Below are 17,942 nucleotides of genomic sequence, written 5' to 3' on the forward strand. Positions count from 1 at the left end.
GATTGGTTTGTGGCTCAGGATTTGTTTTGAATTTGGAATTTTTTGGTGGGGCCCGCTGAATTGGGTCCCAACTCAACTCCCGCGAATTTGGGACTCTTAAATTTGTTTGGGTCGTATGAGGAGTTTGAAAGGTCCAACGATGTTAATTGTCAAAAACATCCAACCCTTCTTCAATTCGATTCACCTGAGCCCAATTGTGGTAGAGGGTCATGAGGGGATGAAACTTGGTACTAAAGTTACATGATAAGTGCGGCTAGTATTATTGTGTATTAGTATTTTTTATAAAGAAAACTAATGAAAATGACTTGAAAACTTTGAGTTTTAATGATAAGGACAAAATAAAGGGTAAAGTGAATAGTAACATGATTGACTTTTTAGTGTAAAAATGTGGTTTTTCGTTAAAGTGAACAGTTCCGGGAGCTTTTCGTTAAAATTTCATTTTTTATACATAAAAAAGAGTTTTTAAGTTCGATTTTCACAAATAGCAAGTGCGATATCAAACTATATATGTCAGCCCATCGTGAGAAAATTGAGTAGACCTATGTTACCCACCAGCAGGTATTTCGCAAATAGGTGAGTTCGATACTGAATTCCACTTTTGTATCTTAATTTTCAAGTGTGGGAAATTGGTCGTTTAGTATGTAAACTAGTTTTCGGTGGGAAATGTGGGTTCACTCAATTATCTATTTACAATATGCATTTTCTTCTCTTAAATTTATGCGAGTTAGATTGTCTACGAACCACTCTATTTCACTTTTTATATTGAGAAAGATCCCTTTATTATCCTTTATTGTTCCGTTCTCACTCAAACCATTCAGCTTCGGCTGAAGACGTCACACCTCGCCAATTCTCGGCGGATGGCACCTTTGGAAAAGAACTAATAAAACTCCTTCAAGAGAGAAAAGTAACTCTTTTATGGCGGGTCGACCCTACTTACATAAAAAGAAGCGAAACTTTTTTTTTACTGAATATTTATTTTTATCTTTTATGGATGACAAAGGAGAGGTTGAATTTAAAAATAAGAAAAACATTACTTCAAAATAAAGTAGCTTATAACATACTTGAATTTGGAAGAAGCCATGTATCTGTTGTTTTCTGCGAAGATGCAAATATTTGATTATTTGTATTGTCACGAGCTTTCCGGTGGAAAAGTTGATGAATAAAAAGTAATGTTAGTAATATTAAATTTGTAGATTAAATTTTGAAAATTAAAAGACATGGAAATTGATAATTGGTTTATTACTTATATGTTGATAAACATGCTTATTCTTATTAGTGATATATTAATTAGTTTACAAATTTAATCATCAAATTTGATCTCCTTAGCGTTACCCGCTGAATAAAATATGCTAATGAAAGTGCCTTGTTGCTGGAATCCTTCGTCTTTTCTCGTGCAATTAACCTTAAAATAGTGAATTAAAACCTTAAAATAGTGAATTAAAAGTTGATCTGCATGTCCTTTGTTATGAGTAGAAGGAACCAAATAATATAAATTTTGAGTAGAAAATTATTTAAGTTTGTGTGTGTGTGTGTGTATATATATATATATATAGAGAGAGAGAGAGAGAGAGAGAGAGAGAGAGAGAGAGAGGAAACTCTTAAGGGAAGGGGATACCCAATTTTTTTATAAAAATGAGAATTAGTTGTAGGGTCCTTATCACATCAAATTTTAATGATCCGAATCGTTTATTTTTTAAATTGCACTTCATATATCATCCTTATGTGATAAGGTCTGGTCAACTGCCCGGCCACCTCTTTAGCTCATCTCTTATCAACATACTTGAATTTGGAAGAAGCCATATAAAATATGGAGGCATATCTGCTGTTTTTCTGCGAATATGCATAGATATTGATTATTTATATTATCATGAGCTTACCGGTGGAAAATGTGATAAATAAAATATGCTAATGAAAGGGCCTAGTTGCTGGAATCCTTCGTCTTTCTCGCGCAAGTTTCCTTAAAATAACGATGTAAAAGGTGATCTGCACGTGCTTCGTTATGAGTAGATGGGACCAAACCATATAAATTTGGACAGATAATTATTTAAGCTTATGGATGGGATGCGTTTAATTTATGATTGGTTAGACATTGATCCTGAAAAATCATGATTTCTAAACATAATCCCACATATAATTAAACATCCAATAAAAATCTAAAAGTCAAATAAATTGCCACATAATAATATAAGTAACCTACTAATACAAATTATTTACAATTTTTGCGACAACCCACACTTAAAAATTAGCTTCAATCAGGGGCCTTATAATCTAATTAATCATCCTGATGTTTTTTCAATTTATTTATTTTTAATTTCTACAACATTCTAGTGCATTACTTTAAATCATGACTACATTACTATTCGGTGTAAATTATTCTCCTTATATATAATATTTAAACGTCTCTACTTTACCTATATAAATAATATCGCACTATAATATGTAATTTACCTACAATATATAAACCAAATATTCTCATATTTCTTTTGGCAATTTACCTATGATATATGCAAATAATATTCTCATGTTTTATTGGCATTTTTCCTAAATTATGCAAGTAGGTAAATTTCAATAATAGTAGGTAAATTATGTTCGTGATTTACCTACATTTTTTATGTGAATCAAATATCTAGATTGTATATGTAAATAATTTACGTATAGTTGGTTCTTTTCTTTTTCTTTGTCCTAAAATTTATTTACGTGCAATTTTTATCTTCTTTAATTTATATATTTTTATTTTGACAACAAATTTTTTTATATATTTTAAAGTACAATAATTTACCTATATATAATATGGACACGTTGTAATGGTAAATTGGAATTCGAGAGCCAAACTAACCAACAAATCCCTACATTTATATGCAAAATATTATTTTTGTAAAATCATTAATTCCCCCTTACAATTTGCATAGAATTAACTGTGTACATTAAATATTCAACAAGGGTGTTTTAGGCATCTGAAAAATTTTAAATGGGTAAAGTCAAACATAATTAAAGAATTTGCTTATGTGGAGTCTAGTTAATGAGTTTTATTCGAGCAAAAAATTTATGTCGGATTTTATGTGGAGAAAATTAAGTTTCAGGGACTAAAGTAATATTTTCAGTTTAATTTATGACCAAGCATGATTATCGTGGAAAATAAATTTTGAGTAAATTATTTGAGCTTGTATGTACACGCGCGCGCGCATATATATATATTCCCCAGCAGTGGATTAATATCGGTCACAGATTGACAGAGAGAAAATGGCCATGACCAATGTCCAAGAAATGTCTATGAATGGTGAGCAGCCACCTGCTGAATATATTGTTAAAGAAAGTAAGTTTGGATCCATAGATTCTTCTCCACCATTGGCTGATGAAATCCCCATCATTGATATCAGTCTCTTCTCCCCATTATCTGCTCAATATTCTGAACAAGCAGAAAATCATGAGCTACAGAAACTCAGATCAGCACTCAGCTCGGCAGGATGCTTCCAGGTTTCCATTTTCTTTTTCTTGGTATACTATTATATATGTTAAAGTATATTTTGCTGTCTCTGTATTCTCCATGTTACCATGTTAGACATGTAAACGAATCGGACTGGACTACATCTTATCCAATCTAATCCAATTCAATCCAAAGAAGAACATAATTTGATCCGATCTGATAATCTGATGTTTTTTCGTTGATGAAATTGGACGGATTATGGATAAACAAGTTCATATCTGATTAACTGAACTAATGGAATTCAATATTTATATTCATGATTTAATGAATTCAGGCAATAGGCCATGGGATTTCGGATTCACTTCTTGACAAGGTATGTGAAGCAGCAAAACAATTCTTTGCACTTCCAGTAGAGGAGAAGGAAAAATACTCCCGCGCAGTTCATGGCGGAGCCGAAGGATATGGGAACGATGTCGTAGTATCGGAAAAGCAAGTTCTTGACTGGTCCTATCGTCTCACTCTCAGGGTCTTCCCAGAAAACCAAAGAAGGCTTCATCTTTGGCCTCAAAATCCAAATGATTTTGGGTACGTCCGTACACTTTAGGGTTTGCATTACTATTGCCTGCCTTGAGGATTATATAGCTAGTCTACTATGGACACATCTTGCAGAGATTTTTCAGTGGGTTGAAAATACAGTTCGGTACCTTAAGTGTAATTATACAATTAGTTGGAAATTTGAACAAAATATTTAAACAAATTATATTATTACACTTTGTGTAGTGGTCCATTTTTCCGGCACCCTAAAAAATTTCTCCACATCTTTATAATTGACGGAAAGTCCATAAATTAACATTCAAATAAGAGAATATTATAAGGGACACTTTGGATGCGGTCCCTAGCTATCAATATTCTTTAATTGAAACCTTGTTAGTTTTTAGTTTTTTATTGAGGTCCCTGACATTAATGTAATAATGTAAATTACTATATTTTTTAAATTAAAAATTGAAATTTGTAATTGTTTATATTAATGAGATTTTAAATAAAACCCATAATTTATGGGATTAAAAATAATAAAATATAAATTATACTCTCTATTATATTGTGTGTGTATATACATATATGTATGGGTACATTAACCAAAATTAACAAAAAAAGTTATTGTACCAAAACATGGATACATTCTCAAATCAATGAAAAAGAATGTACCCATATAAGTTTAAACATGGATTAAAAAATTTGAATGGATTTTATATTAAAAAAAGGTACATTTTACATATAACAAATTGATATATTTGAGAATGGGTACATTTAAGATTAAAAAAATTGAAAAATTATATGAATGGGTACATTTAAGATTAAAAAATTGAGAATCTTTTTATATATAAAAAAAACTAAAAGGTACAAACTTAATTTAATTTAATTTTTTATTATTTTGGAAATGTTTGAATTGAAAATTAATTAGAAGGTATTAAACCCTAAATTAATTACTAATTTTTATATTAAAAATATATATAATAAGCATGTAAATTAATTATCACATTAATGCTAGGGACTTGAATCAAAATTTGAGAACTAATAAGGTCTTAGTCAATGAACAGTAAGAACTAGGGATCAGATACTAATTTTTCCATATTATAATTTGTAGAAAGATGCTAAAGGGATATGGTATTCGTTGAAGCAAGTTGCGACTGTCACTTTGATATAATTGGACAAAATCCACAGATTAATATATAACATATCTATGAATGTGTGTATAATTTGCAGAGAGATGTTACACGAATATGCAACGAAGGTAAAGTTGATGATGGGTATTGTGTTCAAGGCAATGGCAAAGTCGTTGAATTTGGAAGATAACAGCTTTGCAAAGCAGCTGTTTGGAGACCAATCCCTGATGCAAGCAAGGTTCAACTTCTATCCTCCGTGCTCGAGATCTGACCTCGTCCTCGGCGTCAAGCCTCACACGGATAGGTCCGGCGTGACATGTCTCTTGCAAGACAAGGATGTGGAAGGCCTTCAAGTTTTGATAGATGGAAAATGGGTTAGAGTCCCCATTGTTCCTCATGCTATCGTTCTTAATCTTGGCGATCAGATGCAGATCATGAGTAATGGTATTTACAAGAGCCCAATGCACAGGGTGGTGACAAATGGAGAGATTATGAGGCTATCAGTTGCTTTGTTCAATGAACCCGATCCTGAAACCCAGATTGGTCCCGTCGAGGACTTGATCGACGAGACAAGGCCGAGGTTGTACAAAAATGTCAAGAATTATGGTCGTATTAACTACGAATGCTATCAGAGAGGGGAAATTGCACTCGAAACAGTCAGAGTCTAATTTTTCTGCACACTAGCTATCTTAATTTTCCTGTTTTACGTGAACCTAATATATGCTTATCTTTCGAAACAACAATTATTCCATGGACAAGGGATATTATCTGTTTTTTAAATCATGATATGGTGTTTACATTATCCTACGTGAACCTTGTGAATTGGGTTAATTATATTTTTTTAATAGTTCTATGATGTGAAAATACGTGGTAGTATATTGTTTATGACAATAAGACTTCGATTCGATAGATTCTTGTGTGTGAAAATTTGTTTATATTTTTCATTAATCAACGTAGAAAAGTTTGAGAAAGAAAAAAAATTAATCAAAAAAACTTTGACTAATTCTTTTTAGATAATGTTAGGTAGACTATCTATTTAAACTATATTATTTTGTAAATAATATAATGTGGTTGTTGATTATTGGATTAATTTTTTTTAATAGAGAGGGCGTTTGGGATGTGCAAAAGGTGTAGTTGCACAAGGTAGGGCCCTGAATTTCTGAGGGCCCCAAATTTTTTTATCCTCCTATACATTACATATGAGTATAAATTTTCTAATAAAAATATTTTAACTGAAAAATAAAAAATCATCATCATATGATTTTATCTATATTATTATTACAATTGATTAAGTGGAGCATATACTTAATATATTAACTTTCTACTTTTCTTTAGCAGTAAAAACACTTGTGTTATTTTCTTCCACTTTCTTTTAATAAGAAAAAAAATAACTTGTGTATTACTTTCTTCCACATACACAAGCGTATTTCCGTATCTCTCTTCCAGTCGTGCTCCACTTTTTCATGTATGAACCCTAAATCATGATGATTTCATGCAATTAGAATTATTCAGCTAGTAAGAGTGAGATGCTAATTTCAATTAAGTTAGAATATTGATTGTTGGATTCTGTATGAATGTATTTTAAAAAAAAATCTTAAATAAGGAGGCCCTTTTCATTAAATTCGCATAGGGCGTCCCAATGTCAGAGATGGTATACCTACGTGTTGATTAATATATTTATTTTATATTGATGATACATCACCTGATTTACAAATTTGGTCTAAAAAGTTGCTCTACCTTGCATTACTCATTGTTTTTTTCTTTCTTGTGACAAAAAAGATGGATGAATGAAGAGATAATATAAATTAATTATCATGTCTCTCCCAAGGAAAATGCAATGAATAAAATATTCAAGGAAAGGGCCAATTAAATTGCTATAATTCTTGTTATCTTGTGCAAGGAACCCAGAAAACAAAGAAGTAAAATTGCCACTAATGCGCTTTGTTATGAGTAGAAGGGACCAAATTAATCAAATTAAATATATCGCACGGATGGATTGCTACGATGATTAATGCATTTTTCTTTTATCTATTATGTTCGGTTCAAATTCATTTTTCTTCCTAATGTAGGTTAGAGTAAAATATTGCATGAAAAAAAAAATTTAGCATGGCCCCTAATAAAACACGGGCCGGCATTCATCGATTTAAATATTGTAGTCTCAGTACTGCATCAAACATTGAGTCATCAATCAGTCGGAAATACATTAGGGTTTGACTAGCCATCATCTGAACGAATTCCAGAAAGCCAAACTTGCTTCTCAACCTAAACCTCTACATTATACGGCTCAATGGTCCCCTCCTTCCCCAAGATGGATCAAAATCAATGTTGATGGTTCTTTCTGATGAAATTGAAGTTCCACCATAAAACCAATTGGCAATATGGGGAGTAGCCTAAGACCATATAAGCACATAGCAAACATTGTCCCTCACCGATGTGAGACAACTCTCAACACGCCTCCGCACGTGTGGTGGATTTTTAAGCCTACACGTGGACAACAACTGGGTGACGTGGAACGTGTCGCTATTTGGCTTCACACGAGAACAACCTGCTCTGATACCATGATGAAATTGGGGTTCCACCATAAAATCAATTGGTAATATGGAGAGTAGCCCAAGACCATATAAGCACATAGCAAACCCTGACCCTCACCGATGTGGGACAACTCTCAACACGCCCCCGCACGTGTGGTGGATTTTCAAGCCTGCACGTGTGGTGGATTTTCAAGCCTACACGTAAACAACAACTGGGTGACGTGGAGCGCGTGTGGCCGTTTGGCTTCACATGAGGACAATCCGCTCTGATACCATGATGAAATTGGGATTCCACCATAAAACCAATTGGCCATATGAAGAGTAGTCAAAGATCATATAAGCACATAACAAGCATTGTCCTTCACCGATGTGGGACAACTCTCAACACACCCCCACACTGTGGTGGATTTTCAAGCCTACACGTGGACAACAACTGGGTGATGTGGAGCGTGTGTGGCCGTTGGGCTTCACACATGGACAATCCGCTTTGATACCATGATGAAATTGAGATTCCACCATAAAACCAATTGGCAATATGGGGAGTAGCCCAATACCATATAAGTGTTAACTACATTGTAACGTTTGGGAATTGAAAGAAAATCAAGAAGGAAGATGAAGAGAAGAAAGATCAACACATAGAGTTTTAGAGAGAGAGAGAGATCTAGAGAGAGAAATATGATTTTGTGTTGATTAATTGAATGAAGGTTACACAACTATTTTTATAATAGAAAGCTTAACTACTCTAACCAAATACTAACAACTTTACTAACTATATTACTGACTGTATTTCTAGCTGTATTACACTTGTACCCTTAATACTTCCCCTCAATCTCAACTAGGGTATCCCATTTTGAGATTGCAGCAAAGTCTCAAATAGCAAACACTGAAATATGGACAAATGGACGCATTGCAAATTGATCCTGAGCTTGAAAATGCATTTAGCTGTCACTTGCAGGACCATTGGTTTTGTATCCGGAAAGTGAGTGGAGAGTGGTATAGTTTCGACAGTCTTTATGCGGCACCATTGCACCTCTCAAATTCTCAACCGCAATATCAAATTCCAAATTTCATTTTTTCTTCACCATAAGTGCACCAAAAACCCAATTCTTCTCAACTCTCTCATGGGTTTCTGTAACAATCAAATCACATTCAACTGCATAATATGCACCTTCCTCAAATTGACAGGTATCCATACTCAACATGCTACTTGCACAACTACTTGCTCACTAAACTGACAGGTATTCAGAACTTAAATCCATATTGTGTAGCTACTGTTCTCTTTGCTCATCCCATTATCATCACACATCATTTTTGCAGATACAATCTTCCAAAAACAGAATGTTCTCCAATATTTCTTTCAACATACTCAGCAAGATTATGAAGCCATTTTGTATGCAAAAGCCTTTGTTTCCAATAGAATACAGAATCAAAGAATAGCCTTTTATAAAGTTGTAACACACCCTCATGCCGGTTATAACAATTCCTTGCAGGATTACCCTTTACCGTCATCAACTTCATTTAACATTGGCATCGGCCTTTAAAACAGAAAATTAACAAACTATAGTGTGGCATCGGCCTTAACTATAGTACCACGGGATCGCCCTTTGTGGATTTTACCAAAAAACAACTACGGCCTTCACAATTTCAACAATAACAAAATCAAAATCTATGTAGGATTACCCTTCGTGGGATTTACCTACTCACATCACGGAATTACCCTTCGTGGGATTTACCGTTTAACAACTTCTTCTACCCTTTGTGGGATTTACCTATTCACATCACGGAATTACCCTTTGTGGGATTTACCGTTAACAACTTCTTCAAACTTCATCGTATAACCGGACTTGCTGTAGATTCATGCTAACAACTGAGTTGGTTAGACTTTGAAATTATAGGCTGAGATAAGCTGCTGAACAATTTAAACCCAATGACAAGACATCAGAAATTCAAGGTCTTACAGAGTAACTTTACTAGTAGGACACTACTTTGTTGGCTGTTCGAAGAAAAAATAATCTCAACTCAGTGTAGTTGCACCGACATGATACCATAATTGCGTACTGATCAGCAGTTGAAGTACTCTTCTTTCCTTCAACAGTTCAGGTGCAGACTAATTCAAGGCATCCAGTTGAAAAACAGTGCTAGAAAATTTTCAGAGATAAAATATTTCTCAAATTCTCATGGAATGCAAGTCAGTTAAATGCCTTCCTCTTGTGTGGTAGCTTCGGATCAAGAAATGGAGTACTCCTCAGTTCCTGAATCTTCGGTTCTTGAGCAAAAAAAGCCCAGAAAACACATTGGAGATCGGCAACCATTCAAGATAGCACAACGGAAGTAATCATGGTCGGGTGGGTTGCAAGTGTGTGCGTGAGTGCAAGCATGTGTCTCCTTAAATAGGTCATCGAAGAAGTTGTCCATTGAGCAACTACTCGCAAGTTCACCGCCCATGTTTGCACCCGAAAACACCTCTTGGTCGTCCATTAGGGTGAATAACATGAAGACCAAAGAGGAATAAGCTCCAACCGAGTGAAAAAGCACCAAAATTTCAAAAAAACTTGGCCTCGACCTAGACCAAATTTCTAGCACGATACTTTTAACAGACTGAAATTAGAAAAACCCAGATGAAAATTTGAGGTTCTTGATTCCTGTTCTGCACGAACAGAGCGAAATACACCGAATCAATCACGACCCAGATAAGAATTCAACAACCCAAAAATCTAAAATCGATTAGAAATGACTGAAAATGAAAGATTCCTAGTGCGGACGATTAACAGTAGGAGCAATTCATAAGGGTAAAATGATAAAATTGTAGAACTATTCAAAAGAGTAAAATGATGAAAACAATGAAATCTAATGAAAAGTGGAACCACCAGAATCCATGGCGTGAGCCTGGTGGCTCTGATAGCATGTTAACTACATTGTAATGTTTGGGAATTGAAAGAAAATCAAGAAGGAAGATGAAGAAAAGAAAGATCAACACAGAGAGTTTTAGAGAGAGAGAGATCTAGAGAGAGAAATATGCTTTTGTATTGATTAATTGAATGAAGGTTACACAACTGTTGTTATAAGAGAAAACTTAACTACTCTAACCAAATGCTAACAACCTTACTAACTATATTACTGACTGTATTTCTAATTGTATTACACTGGTACCCTTAATAATAAGCACATAGCAAACCTTGTCCCTCACCAATGTGGGACAACTTTCAACACTTTCTGTGCTGCCACAGATACTGAGGGTGTTGGTGTGGTTTTTTACGACGAAGTCGGTAGCTATGCTGGAGGTTTCAATCGTAAAATATCACAAGTGAAAAACCCCAAGATGATTGAGCTTTTAGTTGTTCGGGATGGTGTTTGTTGGGAATTAAATCAGCATTGGCAGCAAGTATTATTGGAGAGTGATGCTTTACAAATAGTTCAAGCAATTGGAAGTCTGAAGGAGGAGATCCACGACCTCTGATTTGTTGATTGAGGACATTAAAGTAAGTATGAGGGGCTTTGTTTCCTTTCGAGTATATCATATCCGTAGATCTGTCAATGTTGCAGCACATCGTATGGTCAAGTTGACTTTAATTTCCAATTTCAATTTTTGTTGGTTTGAGGAACCTCCAAATTTATTGGCGGATGTCATCCTTGAAGATTGTATGCCTTCTTCCTAGTTATAAATAAAACCACTATGGTTTCTTTTCTAAAAAAAATAAATAAATAATAATAACGGTAGTGGGTGAACAAGAAAATGTACCCAAAGAAAAAGAAAGAAAATGTTAAATTTATTGACAAAAAATATGAAGAAAAAAAATGAGTATTATTTAAAAATCGAGGTGTAAATTAAAAAAAAATTACTTTTGAAGGAATAAGGAAACAAACAGAGATAATTTTGAATTAAAAAGGAGATAATGTTGTTGACTAAATTAATTACCAATAATTCATAACTAATATCTCGGCAAAGGAAATAAAAATAAAACCTATAACTAAAAGGAAAAATTTGAAAATAAATATAGGCCTTTTTTATTGGCACCCCACAATGTTATGAATACACCCCATTTTCTTTTATTTAGTCTGAATTTCCTTTTCTACTGTCACATCCCAGACCGGCTTCGTTGTAGCATGATATTGTCCACTTTGGACCACGCCCTCACGATTTTGTTTTTAGGAATTCATGAGCAACTTCCCGTGTGTTACCTATCCTGGGATTGCTCTAACCCAAACTCGCTTAACTTCGGAGTTCTGATGGAATTCAAAGCCAATGAGTTCCCAAAAAGCCTTGTGCTATAGGGAGGTGGGCATGTACATATAAGGAACATCACCCCCTCTCCGTTGGTCGATATGGGATGTCACAATCCACCTTCCTTAAGGGCCCGACGTCTTCGTCGGCACACTCGCACCACACGACATAGTGGCTCTAATACCATTCTGTCACATCCCAGTCTCGGCTCCGTCGTAACACAATATTGTCATCTTTAGGCCCTGACCACGCCTTCATGATTTTGTTTCTGGGAATTCAGACGAGAACTTCTCAGAGGGTCATCCATTCTAGGAATGCTCTCGCTTGAACTTGCTTAACTTCGGAGTTCCGATGGAATCCAAAGCCAATGAGTTCCCAAAAGGCCTCGTGCTAAATGGAGGGAAGTATGTACATATAAGGCACATCAGCCCCTCTCCGTTGGTCGATGTGGGATCTCACAATCCACCCCCTTAGTGGCCCGATGTCCTCATCGGCACACTCACACCACACGGCAGAGTAACTCTGATACCAAATTGACATACCCCGACCCGAAAAGTCCAATTGGACTCCAAATCGAGTTGTGCTGGCCTATAGGGTGACGAAGCCATAAAGTGTAGTGTAGTGGAAAAAGAATGTGAATAAATTTAAACATAAAAGTGCCTAAACAAAAGAGTGTGCGGGTGAGCGGGATTGCACCTATTTCACGCGTGATGGTAGAGCATAAAAACAATACAGTAATTAGGGTGAGGGTTATACCACTGAAGATAACCATCTCCTGAAATTTGCCAGAACCCTCGTTTACACGTAAGCCCAACTACTAAACCTGAAAGGGCGAAAAACAAAGTTGAGTGGGTCAGCAAAACAACGTTTGTAAGGAAAACCTTTATTTTCGAACATAATAACCCATCGCTATAAAATAAGTATAGTTTCCTTAAAATCAAACATACTACAATATAAGTATGAAGAATCAAGCGCATGCCAACAATATATATATCTCAGAAATGTGCCAAAACATTAATAATTCAGCCACAATAGAAATATAGGCATGTGTTTGACAATATACTAACACGCAAGTATATACTAACATCAGTCTATACTAACACACGAGTCGGAGTCACCTAATGTGACATTACAACAAGCTAGGTGTAATAATAGACGCTCTAGTGCTACGATCACCTAAAGCTTGCTCTAAGTGCAGTCACCTACAAGTCGAAACTTCAGAGTTGGTGAGTCAAAAATTGTTACATCCCAGACTCGACTCCGTCGTAGCACGATATTGTCAGCTTTGGTCTTACCATTCCCTCACGAATTTGTTTCTGGGAACTCAGACGAGAACTTCCTAGTGGATCACCCATCCTATGATTGCTCTCATCCGAACTCACTTAACTTCGGAGTTCCTATGGAATCCGAAGTCAATGAGTTCTCAAATAGCCTCGTGCTATATGGAGGTGGACATGTATATATAAGGCACATCACCCCCTTTTCATTGGTCGGTATGGGATGTCACAATCCACCCCCTTAGGGGCCCGACGTCCTCGTCGGCACACTCGCACCACACGACAGAGTGGCTCTAATACCATTCCGTCACATCCCAGACTCGACTTCGCTGTAGCACGATATTGTTCGCTCTGGGCTTACCAGTCCCTCACAGATTTGTTTCTGGGAACTCAGACGAGAACTTTCCAGTGGGTCACCAATCCTAGGATTCCTCTCGTTCAAACTTGCTTAACTTCGGAGTTCCTATGGAATCCGAAGCCAATGAGTTCCCAAAAGGCCTCATGTTATAAGGAGGTGGGCATGTACATATAAGACACATTACCCCCTCTCCGTTGGTCAATGTGGGATGTCACATCTACCCTAATTTAAATTAGATAAAAGCAAACAAACAAAACCAGCACCACCTTCATCATCCTAAATCCTACTCATTTTCGATAGCTCCCCACCTTGGCACCTCCATTAACAAAATGATCTAAAGTATGCCAAAACATATGCCGACTTACAATTAAACTAGCCAATAGTCTCATAGAAAGTCAATTCCTAGTTGACACAGAAGGATTGCTTCTCTGCAAGTAACATTTTTCAAAACTTTCACGGCCATCAAGTTGGTATCCTTGATTAGGCTAATATCGACATTATAAAATTTAATTTTATGGTATTTCATATCCTGCAAAATATTAGCGGAAGCGAGAATTCTAGAGAGAGAGAGAGAATAGCGAGAAATGGGGTGGTTATCATTGGCCGACACCGACTAAAAGGTGGCAGATGGGTGAGCGGTTGAGATAGGATGTTAGAAGGTTTTAATTTCTTAACTATTATAAAATGGTGGTCTTAAACAATGAAAGGGCTAATATTTGAATTTTAAAGAATAATTTTGAAGTTTGGATGTATTCATAAAATTATGGGATGTTAATAAAAACACCCTAAATATATGGCATTTTGGTTTTAAAAAACAAAAGTTCCATATAAATAAAATAAAAACAAATATGTTGACATGGCCTTTAGTCAAAGCGCCTTGATTAAAGTTTGAAAAGGAACGAATGTTTAATAAAAAGATGTAAAAGATGAGTGAGGGATTTTACTTATCTCTTATTTTATATAGGTAAGTAGAAGTTCTCACAATACAGTGTTTGATATTAAATTATTGTCAGTTTATTGTGAGGAAGTTTTTTTTATTTTTTTTAAATTTTTTTTATAAAGGGGGATAACTGGTGACAAGTCACGGTTATCCATCCCTTTTGGGGGTTGAGAAGACTCACAGAGGCATTTCCTAGCCACAAGTCTGGCTTCTACACCAGTAGCTGGTTTCGAACCCAAGACCTCTAGTTTTTAGTTTTAAGGAAGTCTCGTAATCCGTCCTATGTTACCCACCAACAAGTAGTTCACAAATAACGAGTTCGATACTAAATTTCACTTTTCGTCTCTTAATTTTAAAGTGTGGCGAATTTTGTTTGTATAGTAGGTAAACTAGTTTTTGGTGGGTAATGCGGGTTAACTCAATTTTCAAAAGTAAAAGGTGTTTTAGATGCACATGGTTCCAAGTTGGAATAAGTTCGGTAGCGGATCAAGAAATCTTAGTGATCTTCTCTATCTAATGAATAAGGAGACTGCTTTGAAATCGTCTACCCTGCACCCACCCCTTAAGTATATGCTTCAACAAGAATCACACAAGGTAGATTGATGCAATAGAAACCTCTGGTAAACTTCCAACCCGTAATCCAACTGATAAAGTACATTACATAGTTCGTTTTAGGGATTGACGACTTACCCGTTTAGTGACTATAGCATTTAACGTTTTTGGAATGGATAGCATTTGACGTTTTTGGAATGGATACGATCGTGGATTCCTTAGAATTGTATATCATTATATTCTTTTTATATCTTTCTCTCACCCTTCCATTTATATATATACTTTATATTGCTTTACAACCCATAATCAGATTTTTTTTTAATGCAAAAAAGATTTCAATTGCTACAATGATATGACTTATATACCATATCTTGATTGGCTTCTTTGCTTGCTTTTCTCGATCAAGCATTCCTGTGCTCAGCAAAGAGGTAATAGCATTTGGGATGACAATAAATTATTATTTTTTGTTAATTAATTATTTTAGTATTTAATATTCTGATTAAATTATTATTTTTTAAATGCATAGAAAAATTATTATTTTTGCCACGTGACACAAATTTGGCAATCACGTCAGCACAAATGTGAATATCATATTTGCCGCATCATCACTTAACGGTTTACTTAACGGATTTTCTAATGTATGTATGAAATTGAAATAAAATGGTAAGTATATATATGAAATTGAAATGTTTTAAAGATGTTGTATGAGGTTGCAGTCGACCCCAAACCTAAGAGGGTAAAATGTAATATACCCTAAATTATTTGAGCTTTGTGTGTATGTGTACACACACATATAATATATATATATATATATATATATATGTATGTATGTATTTATATATATGTATGTATGTATGTATGTGTGTGTGTATTCCCCAGCGGTGGATTAATGTCTGTGTGTGTGTGTATATTCCCCAGCAGTGGATTAATGTCGGTCACAGATTGACAGAGAGAAAATGGCCATGACCAATGTCCAAGAAATGTCTATGAATGGTGAGCAGCCACCTGCGGAATATATTGTTAAAGAAAGTAGGTTTGGATCCATAGATTCTTCTCCACCATTGGCTGATGAAATCCCCATCATTGATATCAGTCTCTTCTCCCCATCATCTCCTCAATATTCTGAACAAGCAGAAAATCATGAGCTACAGAAACTCAGATCAGCACTCAGCTCGGCAGGATGCTTCCAGGTTTCCATTTTCTTTTTCTTGGTAATATTATATATGTTAAAGTATATTTTGTTGTCTCTGTATTCTCCATGTTACCATGTTAGACATATAAACGAATCGGACTGGACTACATCTTATCCAATCTAATCCAATTCAATCCAAAGAAGAACATAATTTGATCCGATCTGATAATCTGATGTTTTTTCGTTGATGAAATTGGACGGATTATGGATAAACAAGTTCATATCTGATTAACTGAACTAATGGAATTCAATATTTATATTCATGATGGATTAATGAATTCAGGCAACAGGCCATGGGATTTCGGATTCACTTCTTGACCAAGTACGTGAAGCAGCAAAACAATTCTTTGCACTTCCGGTGGAAGAGAAGGAGAAATACTCCCGAACTATTGACGGCGGCTTCGAGGGATACGGTAATGATGTCATAGTCTCCGACAAACAAGTTCTCGACTGGTCCTATCGTCTCATCCTTAGGGTCTTCCCGCAAGATCAAAGAAAGCTTCATCTTTGGCCACAAATTCCAAATGATTTTGGGTACGTACCTATATTTTGGGTATTTTAATTAATACTATTCTCTTTTACAAACGTTAATGTCTAGTCTTTTGTCTTGAGCCAATTCCAGTCAGCCGGCCCCCTTGATCGGGAGTCTATTTTCTCCACCATCATTGAACCGTCACAGTTTTGTCGCTTAATTTTAGTTTATAACCATAACTCAAGAGTTAAGACCTCAAATGTTAGCCGTAGGGTTATTTCATCTGAAAAAATAAAATTCACGAATTAACGTTTGGGTAAGAGAATTTTTGTATATGTATATAACATATTTAGTAAAGAATCATCACCATATAATGTGCGTAATTTGTAGAGAGATGTTACATGAATATGCAACGAAGATAAAGTTGATGATGGGGTTAGTGTTTAAGGCAATGGCAAAGTCATTGAACTTGGAAGAGAAGAGCTTTGCAACGCAGCTGCTTGGAGATCAATCCCTGATGCAAGCAAGGTTCAACTTTTATCCGCCGTGCTCGAGATCTGACCTGGTCCTCGGCGTCAAGCCTCACACGGATAGGTCCGGCGTGACATGTCTCTTGCAAGACAAGGATGTGGAAGGCCTTCAAGTTTTGATAGATGGAAAATGGGTTAGAGTCCCCATTGTTCCTCATGCTATTGTTCTTAATCTTGGTGATCAAATGCAGATCATGAGCAATGGGATTTACAAGAGCCCCATGCACAGGGTGGTGACAAATGGAGAGAGCATGAGGCTATCAGTTGCTTTGTTCAATGAGCCGGATCCCGAAACGGAAATTGGTCCGGTCGAGGACTTGATCGACGAGACAAGGCCAAGGCTGTACAAAAATGTCAAGAACTATGGTCGTATCAACTATGAATGCTATCAGAGAGGGGAAATCGCACTTGAAACCGTCAAAATCTAATTATGTGCGTACTCTTCGAAACAACAATTCTTCTATGAACGTGACATCAGATATCAATAACATTGATAGTGATTTTAATGATAGTAAAAGGTAGCAACATGTTATCAATATATTATCAAGACGAATGACGTTTTATGCTTGTATTATTAATTTATTATTGTTATCATCATCAATGTATTTTCTTCTTAAATTAAGGTTAACAATAATAATGATGATAATTACGGATTTGTTAGGGGTTGATCTACCTCATCACTTTTTATTTGATATATTACAATGAAAGAAATCGAGATCCTATCCGGATCTCTGAGCCTAAAGCTTAAAGATCTAGAGATCTGAGCCATTGAAGAGAAAA

At 35.5% G+C, this 17,942-nt stretch overlaps 1 protein-coding gene across 6 annotated transcripts; it reads left to right on the top strand.

Moving 5' to 3' along the window:
* The first annotated feature begins 3,200 nt into the window (after positions 1–3,200).
* LOC126613827 (codeine O-demethylase-like) lies at positions 3,201–17,815 on the top strand. Of its 6 annotated transcripts, XM_050281433.1 has the most exons (4): positions 3,205–3,317; positions 16,002–16,179; positions 16,444–16,694; positions 17,023–17,815. In XM_050281433.1, the coding sequence occupies exons 1-4, from the start codon at positions 3,241–3,243 to the stop codon at positions 17,588–17,590; spliced, it is 1,074 nt and encodes a 357-aa protein (XP_050137390.1). In that variant the 5' UTR covers positions 3,205–3,240; the 3' UTR covers positions 17,591–17,815. The 6 variants fall into 6 exon arrangements, with proteins under 6 accessions (XP_050137393.1, XP_050137390.1, XP_050137389.1 ...); XM_050281436.1 differs by lacking the exons at positions 16,002–16,179; positions 16,444–16,694; positions 17,023–17,815 and adding exons at positions 3,759–4,009; positions 5,189–5,887 and having other exon boundaries at positions 3,201–3,474; XM_050281432.1 differs by lacking the exon at positions 16,002–16,179 and having other exon boundaries at positions 3,210–3,495.
* The last annotated feature ends 127 nt before the right edge of the window (positions 17,816–17,942 follow it).

Source organism: Malus sylvestris, chromosome 2, assembly GCF_916048215.2.
Source record: "Malus sylvestris chromosome 2, drMalSylv7.2, whole genome shotgun sequence".
Classification (NCBI taxonomy): Eukaryota; Viridiplantae; Streptophyta; class Magnoliopsida; order Rosales; family Rosaceae; genus Malus; species Malus sylvestris.